Source organism: Etheostoma spectabile, unplaced genomic scaffold, assembly GCF_008692095.1.
Source record: "Etheostoma spectabile isolate EspeVRDwgs_2016 unplaced genomic scaffold, UIUC_Espe_1.0 scaffold00010817, whole genome shotgun sequence".
Classification (NCBI taxonomy): Eukaryota; Metazoa; Chordata; class Actinopteri; order Perciformes; family Percidae; genus Etheostoma; species Etheostoma spectabile.
Genome location: NW_022603871.1, coordinates 1,979 through 16,668, shown reverse-complemented (window position 1 = coordinate 16,668; position 14,690 = coordinate 1,979). Strand labels below are relative to the sequence as shown.

Here is a 14,690-nt window from a genome sequence, read left to right as displayed (position 1 = left end):
CCGAACATTTCCCATTCAAGTCTTGACGCCTTTTTCGCAGTTTTTTGCCAATTCGTGAAAACCGCGAGGCAAATCTCTTTGAAATGTCATAGCACACCATTCCCGATCATTACACACGTTTCGATGTATTTTGTGTGTGTGTGTTGGCAACGCTCCGGGACTAGTAGTGGGACGAAAATCTGGCGGAAGAATAATAAGAAGTATGGGCAACAACAGTCATTGCACAGATTGCTTCTATTGCAGCACATCTGCACACTGAATAAGATTTAAAGATTTCAAGATGTGACAACAATGTCATCCATCAATCGTCTCTTCTTTGCTCCAACATGGTCAGATGTTATTCAATAAAATGAGAAACATTTATATGAATATATATTAATAGAGAGGTTTGAATGTTACTCAGGGTAATTTACATCTCAAAGCAAATCTAAATTCATCTAGTATCCATTTCAAATAACAACATCAGTGTTAGGTCTGCTGCTGGTAGCGCTGTGTCCCCCTGCCCCCCCCCCTCCGTCTGTATTAAATTGCAGGAGTGAAGCCTGGTGTATGGGAGTCAAGGTGATTAGCATCTATGCTAATCACCTCTGCTTCAAATACCCCCCCCCCCACACTCTCCGTCAGATCATAGTCAAGACGACCGCATTAGTCTCTCTGCTGACTCGACCTGGTTATACTAGTTTTTGTGATATTTACTTGTCCTGATTATTCTTTGTCTGACACTGTTCTTCAACCTGACTCCTGCCATCCCCCACTCCTGCTATCCACCACTCCTGCTATCCTCCACTTCTGCTCTCCACACTGGATCTCTGGATTATCGGACACATACCCCCAGAAACACGGTACCCCACACGCTCTGTACCCTGGATTCCCATTAGATTTGGACTTGTCTTTTCCCTGTTGCATCCCCTAAATTGGACATTGGAATGAACCTGTTGAACCGTCATTTTGTCTCTGTGTTGTCTGCATTTGGGTTCAACCTAGTTGCACACTTAACCATCAGTGGTACATTCAACTAAAAAAATATGAGAACCATTCATCTAAAGCAGTTTCAGGCTAAAATAATACTATAATATAATAGAAGTAACCCAAAATATTACATCAGAGTACATACACACACAGGAAGGTTCATGTCAGTGGTGGAGAGACAAGAAAGTACATTTACTAAGTAATGTAAAAGTTTGAGGTGTTTTAATTATACAGTGTTTTAATTTATACTTCTACTCCTATTATATGTATTTAGTACTACTTAGTAACTTCAGGATTAGGATGTTACCTACTGAATATAAAAGAATTTAAAGGATTATGAGTGGTTGATAGGAGAGCACATGAGGACCTTCTAGACCAGATGTCCAGTAGATGGAGATATTTAACCAGTTATAGTTCAGTTTGGTTCAGGCTGACAGCGCTGATCCTCCAGAGTCAAAACACAGAAGAAGAATACAAAGTCCAGAGTGGAGAAGCATTAAAAAAGCCTCGTTTGGTTTCATGCTATAAATGCTATACATTTTCTATTTATATATTTCAGCAGAGAAACCTCACCATATAATATATTTTATAGATAGTAATTTATTAATCCTAAAGTTATTTTTCCCAGTTGTTCTCTATGACTCTAAATCTACACATGCACTAATTTATAACCTCTGTTATATTATTAAGTGAAGGGTAATAATTGAAATCACTGTTTCTGAATTACCAGAGACCGAAGAGACACCGAGTTCACAACACTCGTTTATTTATTGTAAAAATGTCATCACAGATTACAAAGGTTAACAAATTGAGAGAGATGGAGCTCTTATACCAAGGAAAGAAATACGTTTGGTTCATTTGACAAAGAAATCCATTAACATACTATGAACAAAATGTAAATCTCTGATTAAATGTGGCTAATTAAAGTCAAAAGAAAACCAAAGTATAATCAACCCTTCAAGTTACTGAATCATGTCCCATGTAGCCTATGTCTTTCTAGACAGAAGAAATATTCCACCCCTGCCCTTCATGCTCCTGACTTTATACGTTCACATTCTTTCTTTCCTCTGTTAACATCCTGTCCACTATCTGCATCAGCTTATCCACTTGATCTGAACCCAAGGTGTTGTTCTCAAAGAGAACACACCTTCCTCCACACTTCTCAACTATCTTCTTGAGATCAGGCTGACAGCCATGCAGAAAATCCTCAAAGCTCATCCCTCCTTGCTGCAGATCTCCCCCACGTGTAAACAGGACGACTGTTTGTTTTACAACTTCTCTGCCAAAAGCTGTTTCCATCTTTTTCAGTATGGTTCTCTCTCCGTCTGTAAATCTGCTAACATGAATCACCAGTAAGAACACACGAGGTCCTGACTGACAGAGCTCCAGGCACCTTCTCACATGTTCCTTATTTGGTGACTTCCTGTCGTCATCATCAAAGATGTCGGGGGTATCAATGACACGGACACGTCTACCTCCTATCTCAGTTTTTGCCTCTTGACACTCTGTGGTGACTGGATTTGAACTGGCTCTAGAAATGAACTGTTTCTCTCCGAGGATTGTGTTTCCACTTGCACTCTTTCCGGTCCCGGTCATTCCCAGCAGAACAAGGTTCACTTCGGTGGTAGGGTGCTCTCCTGTGTTGAAGTAGCAAAAAAATAACTTTACAAGTATCTGTTTTCATTATTACAAGTAGCTGCTTTCCTTTTGTTTTGTTAAAAAAATAACAATTGGACTGCTGCATTAAAACACATACACAATACTTATCAATTCCTACTACAATAACTACACATTTCTGTAATAATTTACTGAGTGAGAAGACAGGTCTCACTTTTTAACCTCTTCCTGGGGTCAGTGAAACCTAGATAAAAAGGCCAATAAGAATTTCTGCAAGTAACATATTGGTTCTATATGAATTATTACCCTTTACTAATAACTACACATGGGGGTATAACTTAGTAAAAAAGAATAGATGTTGCTGAGAGAGGTTGTGGCTTACCTTCCTTTATTGGATGGCGTGGTGTTGGTGTCTGTGACGCAGCAGGTTGGTCATGAAGTCTGTAATGCAGAGGAAGAACCACATTACAAAGATATAAAGATGACTTTTGTTGCATTTATCTTTTAATAGTATGCAAACAATTACAACAATTACTAAATGTTGCATATGGTATGTATAAGTCTACATCGGTATATTTGTTACTTTACATTACGTCCAATCATCATCTACATGTTTCTCCTTTCACCTTTACCTCGTGCTGGTGGGTATCAGATTTCTCTCTTCAGCCAGTTGGGTCAGTTTACGGAAAACCTGATCCATGGTGCAGCATTTGAATCGGTAAGAATCAGACTCCTTACAGCTTAAGGGCAGAACAACTATGAACTCTTCTGTGAGTTTTCCAGTTATTCTGTGCAGACTGTCTACCTGCTCCCACACCTCTTCAGGTGTAAACTCTTCTTTTACCACCAACAAAGAAATGTCTGGGCCTCGATTAGGAGCAAATACTTTTTTTAAGTCATCACATTCTCTGTCTGGTGTACATTTGACCATATACATATTGTTTTCATATATCTCCGTTTCTTTCAGATCATTGTTTTTGGGCAGCAGAGATAAGTCTGTCCCCGGGATGCTGGTTATTAGGGCTTTCTTCAAATAGTCTTCTCTTCCCAGGACAACGACTGAAATCTTGTTACCTGTGAAAACACACATAACGTAATTTTAAACCTGAAACCAACAATACATTTTTTATACATGGTAAAATTTTCACAACAGTGCCTTAATAATGTAAAGCAAACACGGTATAAAAAACAAACTTGATAAGACATTTGTTGCAAAACTTACTGTGAGACATGGTCCTCAGATCCAGTGCAGTGAAATACCAACGAGCTGTGTGGTGTCTGCAGAATGTGCTGCTCTCTGCCTGTTTTATATGGACCTGTTACACAAACAGTATGAGGCGTGGCAGCTGTGCAGCTATCATATAAATGAGCAACCGTCTTTAAGCCTTTACATACATCTCTGTTGAGACAACGCTGAAGGGACATGATGGCTTCAATTCCTGCTGGTAATGCTCAAAACTACAATTTTAATTTTTTCTCCTGCATGTATAACTCATTAACATTAAAGTCTATCACAGTGCCGTCATAGCCACTAAACTGTTTGTACATTATGCCATGATTTACTCTAACAGACAACTTTAACAGAAGTTATAAATTGTGTTGCAGGTCCTGATTTGAGAATCGTGATGATTGGAAAAACTGGTGTTGGCAAGAGTGCTGTTGGAAACACCATTCTGGGAGAGAAACGGTTCAAATCCCGTCCCAGTGCAGAGTCAGTGACTGAGTCCTGTGAGAAAGGTGTGAAACGCTGGGGTAACAGAGTGGTTAGTGTGGTGGACACACCAGGGATCCTTGACACTCAGAAGTCACCAGAATTCATCCAAAGAGAAATTGTGAGATGTGTTGAAGTCTCATGTCCTGGTCCTCATGTGTTCCTGCTGGTCATCCAAGTCGGTCGATTCACCAACGAAGAGAAAAACTCTGTGGAAGCCCTGCAAAAGCTGTTTGGTCCTAAGGCTAACCAGTACATGATCGTGCTGTTTACCCGTGGTGATGATCTTGGAGGCCAGACCATACAAGAGTATGTGCGTGAGGGTAGTCAAGACCTCCGACGAGTCATCCAAAGCTGTGGTAACAGGTTCCACGTCTTTGACAACACCAGTAAAGACACAGGTCAAGTGGTGGAGCTGGTTAAGAAGATCGACAGCATGGTTGCTGCAAACGGGGGGGCATGCTACACAGATGCCATGTACCAAGAAGTGCAACAAAAAATGGGAAGTGGAGGTACTCCCTCATACACCTTCATCTGTGAACTGATCCTCCGTATTGTAGAATTTATGATGATTCTTGCTAGTCGCTAAATAACCATACTCAGTAACCTAAACATATCAATATCCAGGTGTAAGAAGACAGTTTCTGTACCCATGTGTGAACATATAAGAACACATTTTAAAAAAGACACACACACACACACACACACACACACACACACACACACACACACACACACACACACACACACATACACTTACAGTAGATAGTGTAATGTTATCTTATGTGGTGTCAGGTTATCACTCATGCTGATTGTGAAGTATAAATGTCTCTCAGGGTCATGAGAAAAAATACTTAAAGATAAAATGTAGAAAAAATCAAGCTGATGTGCTCCTAACATGACTTGTCTCTACACAAACCTTTTCTTGATTTTATAAAATGCATAATGATGTCAATTTGTTTTTTCAGAACTTAATTGTATGTGATTTCATTTTCATTTATTGAAACATGACCTTTTTGATTGTAAATGTATGCTTGAAAATGATGTTTTAAGTATTCTGTATACTTCATTCTATAAAGTTAATATGAAATAAAAGTATGTATAACTAAAAATAAATGTTTTCATGGATTTGCGTTCATTGTAATGGGAATTGAGAGATAGTCTACATTATTACCTCTGTTGGTATTCTTAAGTTACATTTAGCAGTTACAGCGATGAACCCTTTTTTCACAGCAAACATTTTTACTCATTGTAGCAGAAATGAACAGGGGAAAGGGATTCTTTTATCTTAAACTGTGAAAGAGCTCATTCTGATCCTTGGTGAAAAGAGCAATGCAGTATTGCTCTGCAATATCTTCTTTACATTTCTTTTAGTATAAAACAAAAAACTACTAAAGATCCACAAGGACATTTGAACGGATATTTTCAATATGCAACAGATCAACAGAGGGTTATTATACAGAATCAAGATTTAATTAATTTAATGATTAAATAAGGTAGTGTCTTTTGTTGTTGTATCTCTTTTCGGTGTTGTGGGGGGGGGGGGGGGGGGGACATCACATAAGATACATAGATCTGCCATTGAGAACAATAAAAGTCTCTGGGTCTGCATGAAGAGGAAACACATTACATAATCTCTCCACCTAGTCTTGGGTCTTCCCCGAGGCCTCCTCCCAGCTGGAGGTCCCTCCCTCCAACTAATCCTGGGTCTTCCCCGAGGCCTCCTCCCAGCTGGACGTCCCTCCATCCAACTAGTCCTGGGTCTTCCCCGAGGCCTCCTCCCAGCTGGACGTCCCTCCACCTAGTCCTGGGTCTTCCTTGAGGCCTCCTCCCAGCTGGACGTCCCTCCACCTAGTCCTGCGTCTTCCCCGAGGCCTCTTCCCAGCTGAACCCCCTCCACCTGGTCCTGGGTCTTCCCCAAGGCCTCCTCCCAGCTGGAGGTCCCTCCCTCCAACTAGTCCTGGGTCTTCCCCGAGGCCTCCTCCCAGCTGGACGTCCCTCCACCTAGTCCTGGGTCTTCCCCGAGGCCTCCTCCCAGCTGGACGTCCCTCCACCTAGTCCTGGGTCTTCCCTGAGGCCTCCTCCCAGCTGAACCCCCTCCACCTAGTCCTGGGTCTTCCCTGAGGCCTCCTCCCAGCTGGAAGTCCCTCCCTCCAACTAGTCCTGGGTCTTCCCCGAGGCCTCCACCCAAAGTTGTTTTTGTATTTTTAAAGTATTTCTCATGTCACAGGAACCATTGAGAGTTAATGTTGTGTTTTGGATATTAATATCATAGTGTCAGTCATGTGGTGTCTGCACTTTCTGAAAGTGAAATGGCTCATTTAGGTTTGCATGATTAGATTGTGAGGACACGCACTAAATGTTTGAGTGACTTTTGAACACACCATTATTACATTTTTATGAGTACATTACATACCATTTGTGCATTATTGTATCTAATGGTATCTCATGTAAAACAATTCAGGTCAGTTTGAAGGTCACTTTTATTGATTTATAGGAAAAACAGTTAATCAAGTTTCAGATGAAATGCCAACGTACTTTTGATAATAAAGGATGTATTAGGTGTGTGTTAAAAATGATGGAGGCTTTAACCTTTTTAATAAGTGGCTTGTTGTTTGGGAAGTGACAAATGTCTTTTTTTGAAACTTCATTGTCAACACAAAAGTTTGTATAAGTAAGTACGTAAACAGACAAGAGGGGTCACAAAGTGCTTTACAGTAAAAACAAGTAAAACAGCAACGCATGAAATACTAAGCCATGTTGCTAGTTACAGCTTGCCTAAAAAGACGTGTATTTTAAAAGTTTCCACAGAATCCAAAGCTCACAAGGCTAAAGGGAGAGAGATCCAGAGAAAATCTCGATCAACTCTGGTTTTAAATCGTGTTCTGGGGACAGTTAGAAGGTCTGGATGTAGATCATGGATCTAAGTGGGAGCCTGACCATGCAAGGCTCTGTAAGTAGTAATTCAAATTTTAAAATGCTCTCTAAAACCTACTGGAAGCCAATGAAGAGCCTTAAGCACCGGAGTAATGTGGATCTCCTGCAGGTCTTAGACTGAAGTCTTGTTGCTGCTGGTTCTGTACAACTTCCAATTTGTCCACGGATGATTTGTTTTAACACGTGTACAGTACATTGCAATAATCCAAACGTGAAGAAATAAAAGCATGAACAAGCATCTCCATTGAAGCGCCGTTTGTATGTAGGAATGAGACAGACTATAGAGTGGACAGGGTTGGCGAGAGGAGGAAGAGCTTTGCTCTGTATGTAATTTTAATGTTCCCAAAACATTTGCCCAGGACCATATTATTCTTTGTTCCACATTTAACATACAACCCCGGGTAGGGCTGTGACTAGTTTGCACTGATTGAAATCACTTTCACTCATTTTCAACAGATTGTTGACAGATTAATATTATCAGTTATACCAATAACCTAATAACAAATGGATAATGGTGATAAAAAGGTAAAGAGGCTATACTATCTATTTCTTAACTGCTAATTCTTTGGTTGGTCTAACTTTGCTCCAGGAAGTTGTGTTTTACTGTAAGATGTTTTTTTCTGCTTGTGGAGAGCTACGTGACCACAAGATCAGATAAGAGACAAGACAAACTATTATTTTCCCAAAGGAAGTTTGTGTTAGGCAAAAAATGTTGTCAACAGCTACAGTACATACAAAGGGAGGAAACTGGAGGGTGGGTCAGGCAATCAGAGATAATGAGGCTGCTGCATAGCACGGCATATGTTTGTCTGGTGATTAGAAGTTAGGACGTGTGTGTGTGTATGTGTGTGTCTGTCTGTGTGTGTGTCTGAGAACTAAACTTTTAATCATGTTTCTACGTTATAGTATGGCGATACAGCACGGTTCCAAAGAGGGGGGGGTTTGGAGCGATGTTGAGCAATTTCCCGAACATTTCCCATTCAAGTCAATGAGAAATATTTCGCCGTTTTTTGCCGATGTCATGAAAACCACGTGGCAAATCTCTTAGAAAAGTCATAGCACACCATTCCCAATCATTACACAGGTTTTGATGTATTTTGTGTGCATGTGTTGGCAACGCTCCGGGACTAGTAGCGGGACAAAAATCTGGCGGAAGAATAAATATAAGTATGGGTAAAAATAGTCATTGCGCTGATTGCTGCTATTGCAGCACATCGGCACTCTGAATTAACTCCATTTCACTAGCATGGACCACGCCACAACCATGTGTTAGTTAAAGATTTAATGAACATCGCCATACTATAACGTGGAAACATGATTAAAAGTTTAGTTCTCAGACACACACACAGACAGACACACACACACACACACACGTCCTAACGTCCTAAATAGGTTTTAAAAAGTTATATCTCTGAAGGGTTAAGACACTTATTATTTTTTATTAAGTTTTATTGCAATTCGCATGTGCACCAAGTAGGAGGCACAGTGATAACATTTTCTAGTTTGTTAATTAAGGTTTGGGAGCAGGGCAAATGCCTAAACCTATAAACCTCTTACTACCAGACAGACATATGCCGTGCTATGCAGCAGCCTCATTATCTCTGATTGCCTGACCCACCCTCCAGTTCCTCCCTTTGTATGTACTGTAGCTGTTGTCAACACTTTTTGCCTAACACAAACTTCCTTTGGGAAAATAATAGTTTGTCTTTTCTCTTATCTGATCTTGTGGTCACGTAGCTCTCCACAAGCAGAAAAAAACATCTTAAAGTTAAACACAACTTCCTGGAGCAAAGTTAGACCAACCAAAGAATTAGCAGTTAAGAAATAGATAGTATAGCCTCTTTACCTTTTATCACAATTATCCATTTTGTTTTAAAAATAAGTTATTGGTACAACTGATAATATAAATCTGTCAACAATCTGTTGAAAATGAGTGACAGTGATTTCAATCAGTGCAAACTAGTTACAGCCCTACCCGGTGTTGTATGTTAAATGTTGAACAAAGAATAATATGGTCCTGGGCAAATGTTTTGGGAACATTAAAATTACATACAGAGCAAAGCTCTTCCTCCTCTCGCCAACTCTGTCCACTCTATAGTCTGTCTCATTCCTACATACAAACGGCGCTTCAATCCAGCAAGTCCAACATAAACAAACATGACGTGTTGTACCAACATAATGCTAAGGCTGTTTCCTTAGCACAGACTGGAGCATCTTCCATAACCTTGAGCTTGATGAGGCAACACACACGTGATTGTAATGTTGTGCGACAACTGGGTGTCATTTTTGACAAATCTATGCGTTTTAAGAGTCATGTGGTTCACTCCTGTTTTTTCCATCTCAGGAACATTACTAAGATCAGATCTGTGGTTTCTAAAAAAGTGATGGAGATGCTTGTTCATGCTTTTATTTCTTCACGTTTGGATTATTGTATTGTACTGTACACTTGTTAAAACAAATCATCCATGGACAAATTGGAAGTTGTACAGAACCAGCAGCAACAGAACTTTAGTCTAAGACCAGCAGGAGATCTAACATTACTCCGGTGCTTGAGGCACTTCATTGGCTTCCAGTAGGTTTTAGAAAGCATTTTAAAATTTGAAATACTACTTACAGAGCCTTGCATGGTCAGGCTCCCACTTAGATCCATGATTTACATCCAGACCTTCTAACTGTCCCCAGAACACGATTTAAAACCAAAGGTGATCGAGATTTTCTCTGGATCTCTCTCCCTTTAGCCTTGTGAGCTTTGGATTCTGTGGAAACTTTTAAAATACACGTCATTTTAGGCAAGCTTTAACTAGCAACATGGCTTAGTATTTCATGCGTTGCTGTTTTACTTGTTTTTACTGTAAAGCACTTTGTGACCCCTCTTGTCTGTTTACGTATTTTAATCGGCTTTCATGGTTTCTGTTGGTAGTCAAATCACTCTGAAAATGACCTCAACAACATTGTTTACCACTGTTTCGTTAAGGTTGTTGTGTAGACTTCTCCGAGATGGACATACACTACACTGGTGATTCCATCACACAGATCCTGTCAGACACAGTGATTTAAAAAAGGACAAAAACTCTTCTTTTTAGCAGAACTTTTAGAAGTTTTAACCTTGCACAATAATGTTGTTGCACTATTTCTATATATTTTAAACTGATGTTTTTACCTTGCTTTTATGATCTTGCCTTTGCACTTTGAGGTTTGTCTTCAATGTAAAGTGCATTACAAATAAATGTATTATTTAAATTCCTTTCCTACACTTGTGGTTGTGAAAAAAGTGCATGTATACATCTAGCGGTGAAAGCTGATTCATTTCCCCCCAACATAACTTTAAGATAAATAAATTACTATTAATCTACAGTAACAGTCAAAAGTTTAGACATGCTTTCCCATTCAAGTAAATGAGAAAGTGTGTCCAAACTTTTGACTTTAAAACATATATTATTGATCATTTATTAATTAAAACGTTTCCTACATTCTGATTTTTTTTTGCTGGAATATGTAAATGAAAAACTACCATCATGGTTCAACACAACTACTAACTCACTAATATTAACTAATATTAATTAAATATTAATTAATATACTAATATTAACATTCAGACAGAATCTGGTCTAAAGTTTTTTAACTGAAACTGAATGTGTCTTCCTCCTTTTACCATATTTTAAGTCTTTGTTATTACATGGGTCAGTTTGTGTAAATCATTAATGTTTCTTCTCTCAGAACTTTTCATTCTGTCAGCCTGAACCAAACTGAACTATAACTGGTTAAATATCTCCATCTACTGGACATTTGATCTATAAGGTCCTAATGTGAACTCTTATAAACCACTCATAATTCTTTAAGTTGTTTTTAAATGAGTAAAATCCTTATCTGAAATTACGTAGTAACAAATGCATAACTACCCAAAATGATAGAATATTAGCTTGTATTTGCTTGAGGAAAACTCTGAAGGATCCCTGAAGTCATCAGGAACATCTGTTGGGGAACCTGAACATCTGCATCATGGAAACCATCTGACATCTGTCCAGACAATTCACCCAAATATCAACCTCATGGTGGCGCCAGAGTCAAAGGTAAAGGACCAGAGGTCAAGGACAGCCAGCATGGATCAAGATCTCACCAAGTAAAAACAACTTTATATTAGAAATAGATATATAGTAGATAAAATGTCAAAAATTGTAAACAAAGTGGTATCAATAAAGAGAAAAACAGTAACATTGAAATAAGATTAAAAGATTTCAAGTTGTGAGAACAATGTCATCCATCAATCTTCTTCCACACTTAACATTCAGTGGTACATTCAACTAAAAAATATGAGAACCATTCATCTAAAACAGTTTCAGGTTAAAAATATACTATAATAATATAGAAGTAACCCAAAATATTACATCAGAGTACATACACACACAGGAAAATTAGTTGTTCATATCAGTTGTGGAGAAACAACAAAGTACATTTACTAAGTAATGTAAAAGTTTGAGGTATTATAATCTTACAGTATACTTTATACATCTACTCTTACATGTATTTAGTACTACTTAGTTACTTTAAGATTAGGATGTTACCTACTGTATATAAAACAACTTAAAGGATTATGAGTGGTTGATAAGAGAGCACATGAGGACCTTCTAGACCAGATGTCCAGTAGATGGAGATATTTAACCAGTTATAGTTCAGTTTGGTTCAGGCTGACAGCGCTGATCCTCCAGAGTCAAAACACAGAAGAAGAAGACAAAGTCCAGAGTGGAGAAACATTAAAAAGACTTCACAAATCACGGGAAGGAAAGGGGACTCGTTTGGTTTCATGCATAAATGTCTAGACAGATTCAGTCTGTTGTATATTTTTTAGTTAGTTGTGATATTTAATATTGAACAATTATGTATTTTCTATTTGTATTCCAGCAGAGAAACATCCATATAATATTTTGTATGTATATTTTAAAGGTTTTAAATAGATAAATAGTCATTTATAATCCTTAAGTTGTAAGGGGGGTCAGCTCTACCACCAGATTATTATTAGTTATTAGTATACCATTTCCCAGTTGTTCTCTGTGACTCTAAATATATACATACAGCATTTTACAACCTCTGTTATGTTACTAAGTGGAGGGTAATAATTGAAATCACTGTTTCTGAATTACCAAGACCGAAGAGACACAGAGTTCACAACACTCGTTTATTTATTGTTAAATGTCTGCAGAATGTGCTGCTCTCTGCCTGTTTTATATGGAGAGGTTATGCAAATGATGTGGGGCGTGTCAGCTGTGCAGCTATTATATAAAGACCTGAACTGTCTTTAAGCAGTCATATTCAACTTTTTATCTTTGTTGAGACAACACCGCTGAGAAAAGATGGCTCATTTAATGGTAAGACTCCAAAACAGTTTTTGTTTTTATCTCCTGTGTGAGGTCTATAGTGTGTAACTCCTTTACATTACAACATCTATCACAATGCTAAAGTACAATACAGTTACACTTGCATGCATTCATTAATTTGTTTATTCGTTTATTATTGTTTGCACTGTTCGTATTTGTCTAGCCCAGCGGAGGTCTTGTATAAATGTCTTTGTCCTTATGTAACTATTGTTTTCAGTAGTTGAAACTATTTTTCCATATCGATGTCTTGTATTATTGTCTGTCTTGACGTGTTGTACCGATGTTTTATGTGTCTGCAGAACAGGAACCTGTTGAAAACCAGTTTTTAAACTAAGTCAGGCGGCCGTTTTTTATATGTAATGTAATGTACATTTTCTAATTTCCTGTATAATAATTATGTATGAAATATGATATTTGAAATATGAATGCTAAAGTATTTGTACATTTTGCCAATGCTTTACTCTTACAGACAGCTTTAACAGAAGTTATAAATTGTATTGCAGGTCCTGATTGGAGAATTGGGATGATTGGAAAAGCTGTTGTTAGCAAGAGTGCTTCTGGAAACACCATTCTGGAAGAGAGACGGTTCAAATCCTGTTTCAGTTCAGAGTCAGTGACTGAGACCTGTGAGACAGGTGTGACACGGGGGGTAACAGAGGGGAGTGTGTGGTGGACACACCAGGGATCCTGGACACTCAGAAGTCACCAGAATTCATCCAAAGAGAAATTATGAGACGTGTGGAAGTCTCACGGCCTGATCCAGACCTTCAACGACTCATCAAAAGCTGTGGTAACAGGTTCCAAGTCTTTGACGACCCCAGTGATGACAGAGGTCAAGTGGTGGGGCTGGCTGAGAAGATTGATGACATGGTTGCTGCAAACACCGATGCAATGTTTCAAGAAGTGAAGGGAACACAAGAAATGTCATTGAGAAGGTCAATTGCTGCCAGGGATGAACAACATGGATATTCATATTCATATTCTTCACATTCTTCACATTCTTCATATTCTTCATATTCTTCACATTAATATGAATAATATGAATAAGAATTCATGGCTGCACTGTTACAACGCATCATACGTTTCCACTACATTCTTTCAACAATAAAGTGATTGGTAAATAAGGAAAAGTAAATAACAAGCAAGTATTCCATGAAAATGTGGAATACTTGACAAAGCTTTGACAAACACACTGACTAGCTCGAGGTGTAGTGTTATTAAATATTGCTTCAAGTTATCTATCAGTAACAATTGTGATTGATAATGAGGATTGTAAGCTTCTCAGGATCATGAAGAAAATGAGTTTTAAAGTACAGATGTTTGATGTGGAACTAAGTTGTTATTATCTCTTCAAATAAACCTGTCTTTTTGTTTTCAAATATAATATATAACATTCATGGTGATTAGGCATGTCGGGACCTAATGGTGTTTTCACTTGTTGGTATATAGAGTATATAATATAATGTGCATGCCTTGTTTAGTGTTTAAAATGTTTAGTTTTATTTAAGAAAATAAAGGTGAAATAAAAAATATATTTAACTAAAAAAATCATGTTTCATGTTTTATATTATACTAATATGAACTGAGATAACTGATCATAATTGCTGCTAGTATTAAATAAACCCCATTAAAATCACCTACTAAGTATTTACATCAGATATAAATGATTGCTAATATTTTGTAATGGTAGTACTCTGATTATGGAATTAGGTCCTGGGGCGGGTTAGGGTTTAGGGTGTCTCTCTGGTATAGAGGTTAGGGGTTAGGGTATCTCGCTGGTATAGAGGTTAGGGGTTAGGGTGTCTCTCTGGTATAGAGGTTAGGGGTTAGGGTATCTAGCTGGTATAGAGGTTAGGGGTTAGGGTATCTAGCTGGTATAGAGGTTAGGGGTTAGGGTATCTCGCTGGTATAGAGGTTAGGGGTTAGGGTATCTCGTGGTATAGAGGTTAGGGGTTGGGGTATCTCGCTGGTATAGAGGTTAGGGGTTGGGGTATCTCGCTGGTATAGAGGTTAGGGGTTAGGGTATCTAGCTGGTATAGAGGTTAGGGGTTAGGGTATCTAGCTGGTATAGAGGTTAGGGGTTA

General features: G+C 38.5%; 2 protein-coding genes across 2 annotated transcripts; one reads left to right on the top strand and one right to left on the bottom strand.

Moving 5' to 3' along the window:
- Positions 1-1,747: 1,747 nt before the first annotated feature.
- Positions 1,748-4,041, bottom strand: LOC116679357 (GTPase IMAP family member 7). Its single transcript, XM_032509024.1, has 4 exons — positions 3,809-4,041; positions 3,219-3,660; positions 2,969-3,027; positions 1,748-2,606 (listed from the first exon to the last, which is right to left on the bottom strand). The coding sequence occupies exons 1-4, from the start codon at positions 3,816-3,818 to the stop codon at positions 2,011-2,013; spliced, it is 1,107 nt and encodes a 368-aa protein (XP_032364915.1). The 5' UTR covers positions 3,819-4,041; the 3' UTR covers positions 1,748-2,010.
- Positions 3,946-5,247, top strand: LOC116679358 (GTPase IMAP family member 7). Its single transcript, XM_032509025.1, has 2 exons — positions 3,946-4,031; positions 4,192-5,247. Exons 1-2 carry the CDS (start codon positions 4,010-4,012, stop codon positions 4,884-4,886), a joined length of 717 nt encoding a protein of 238 aa, XP_032364916.1. The 5' UTR covers positions 3,946-4,009; the 3' UTR covers positions 4,887-5,247.
- Positions 5,248-14,690: the final 9,443 nt, after the last annotated feature.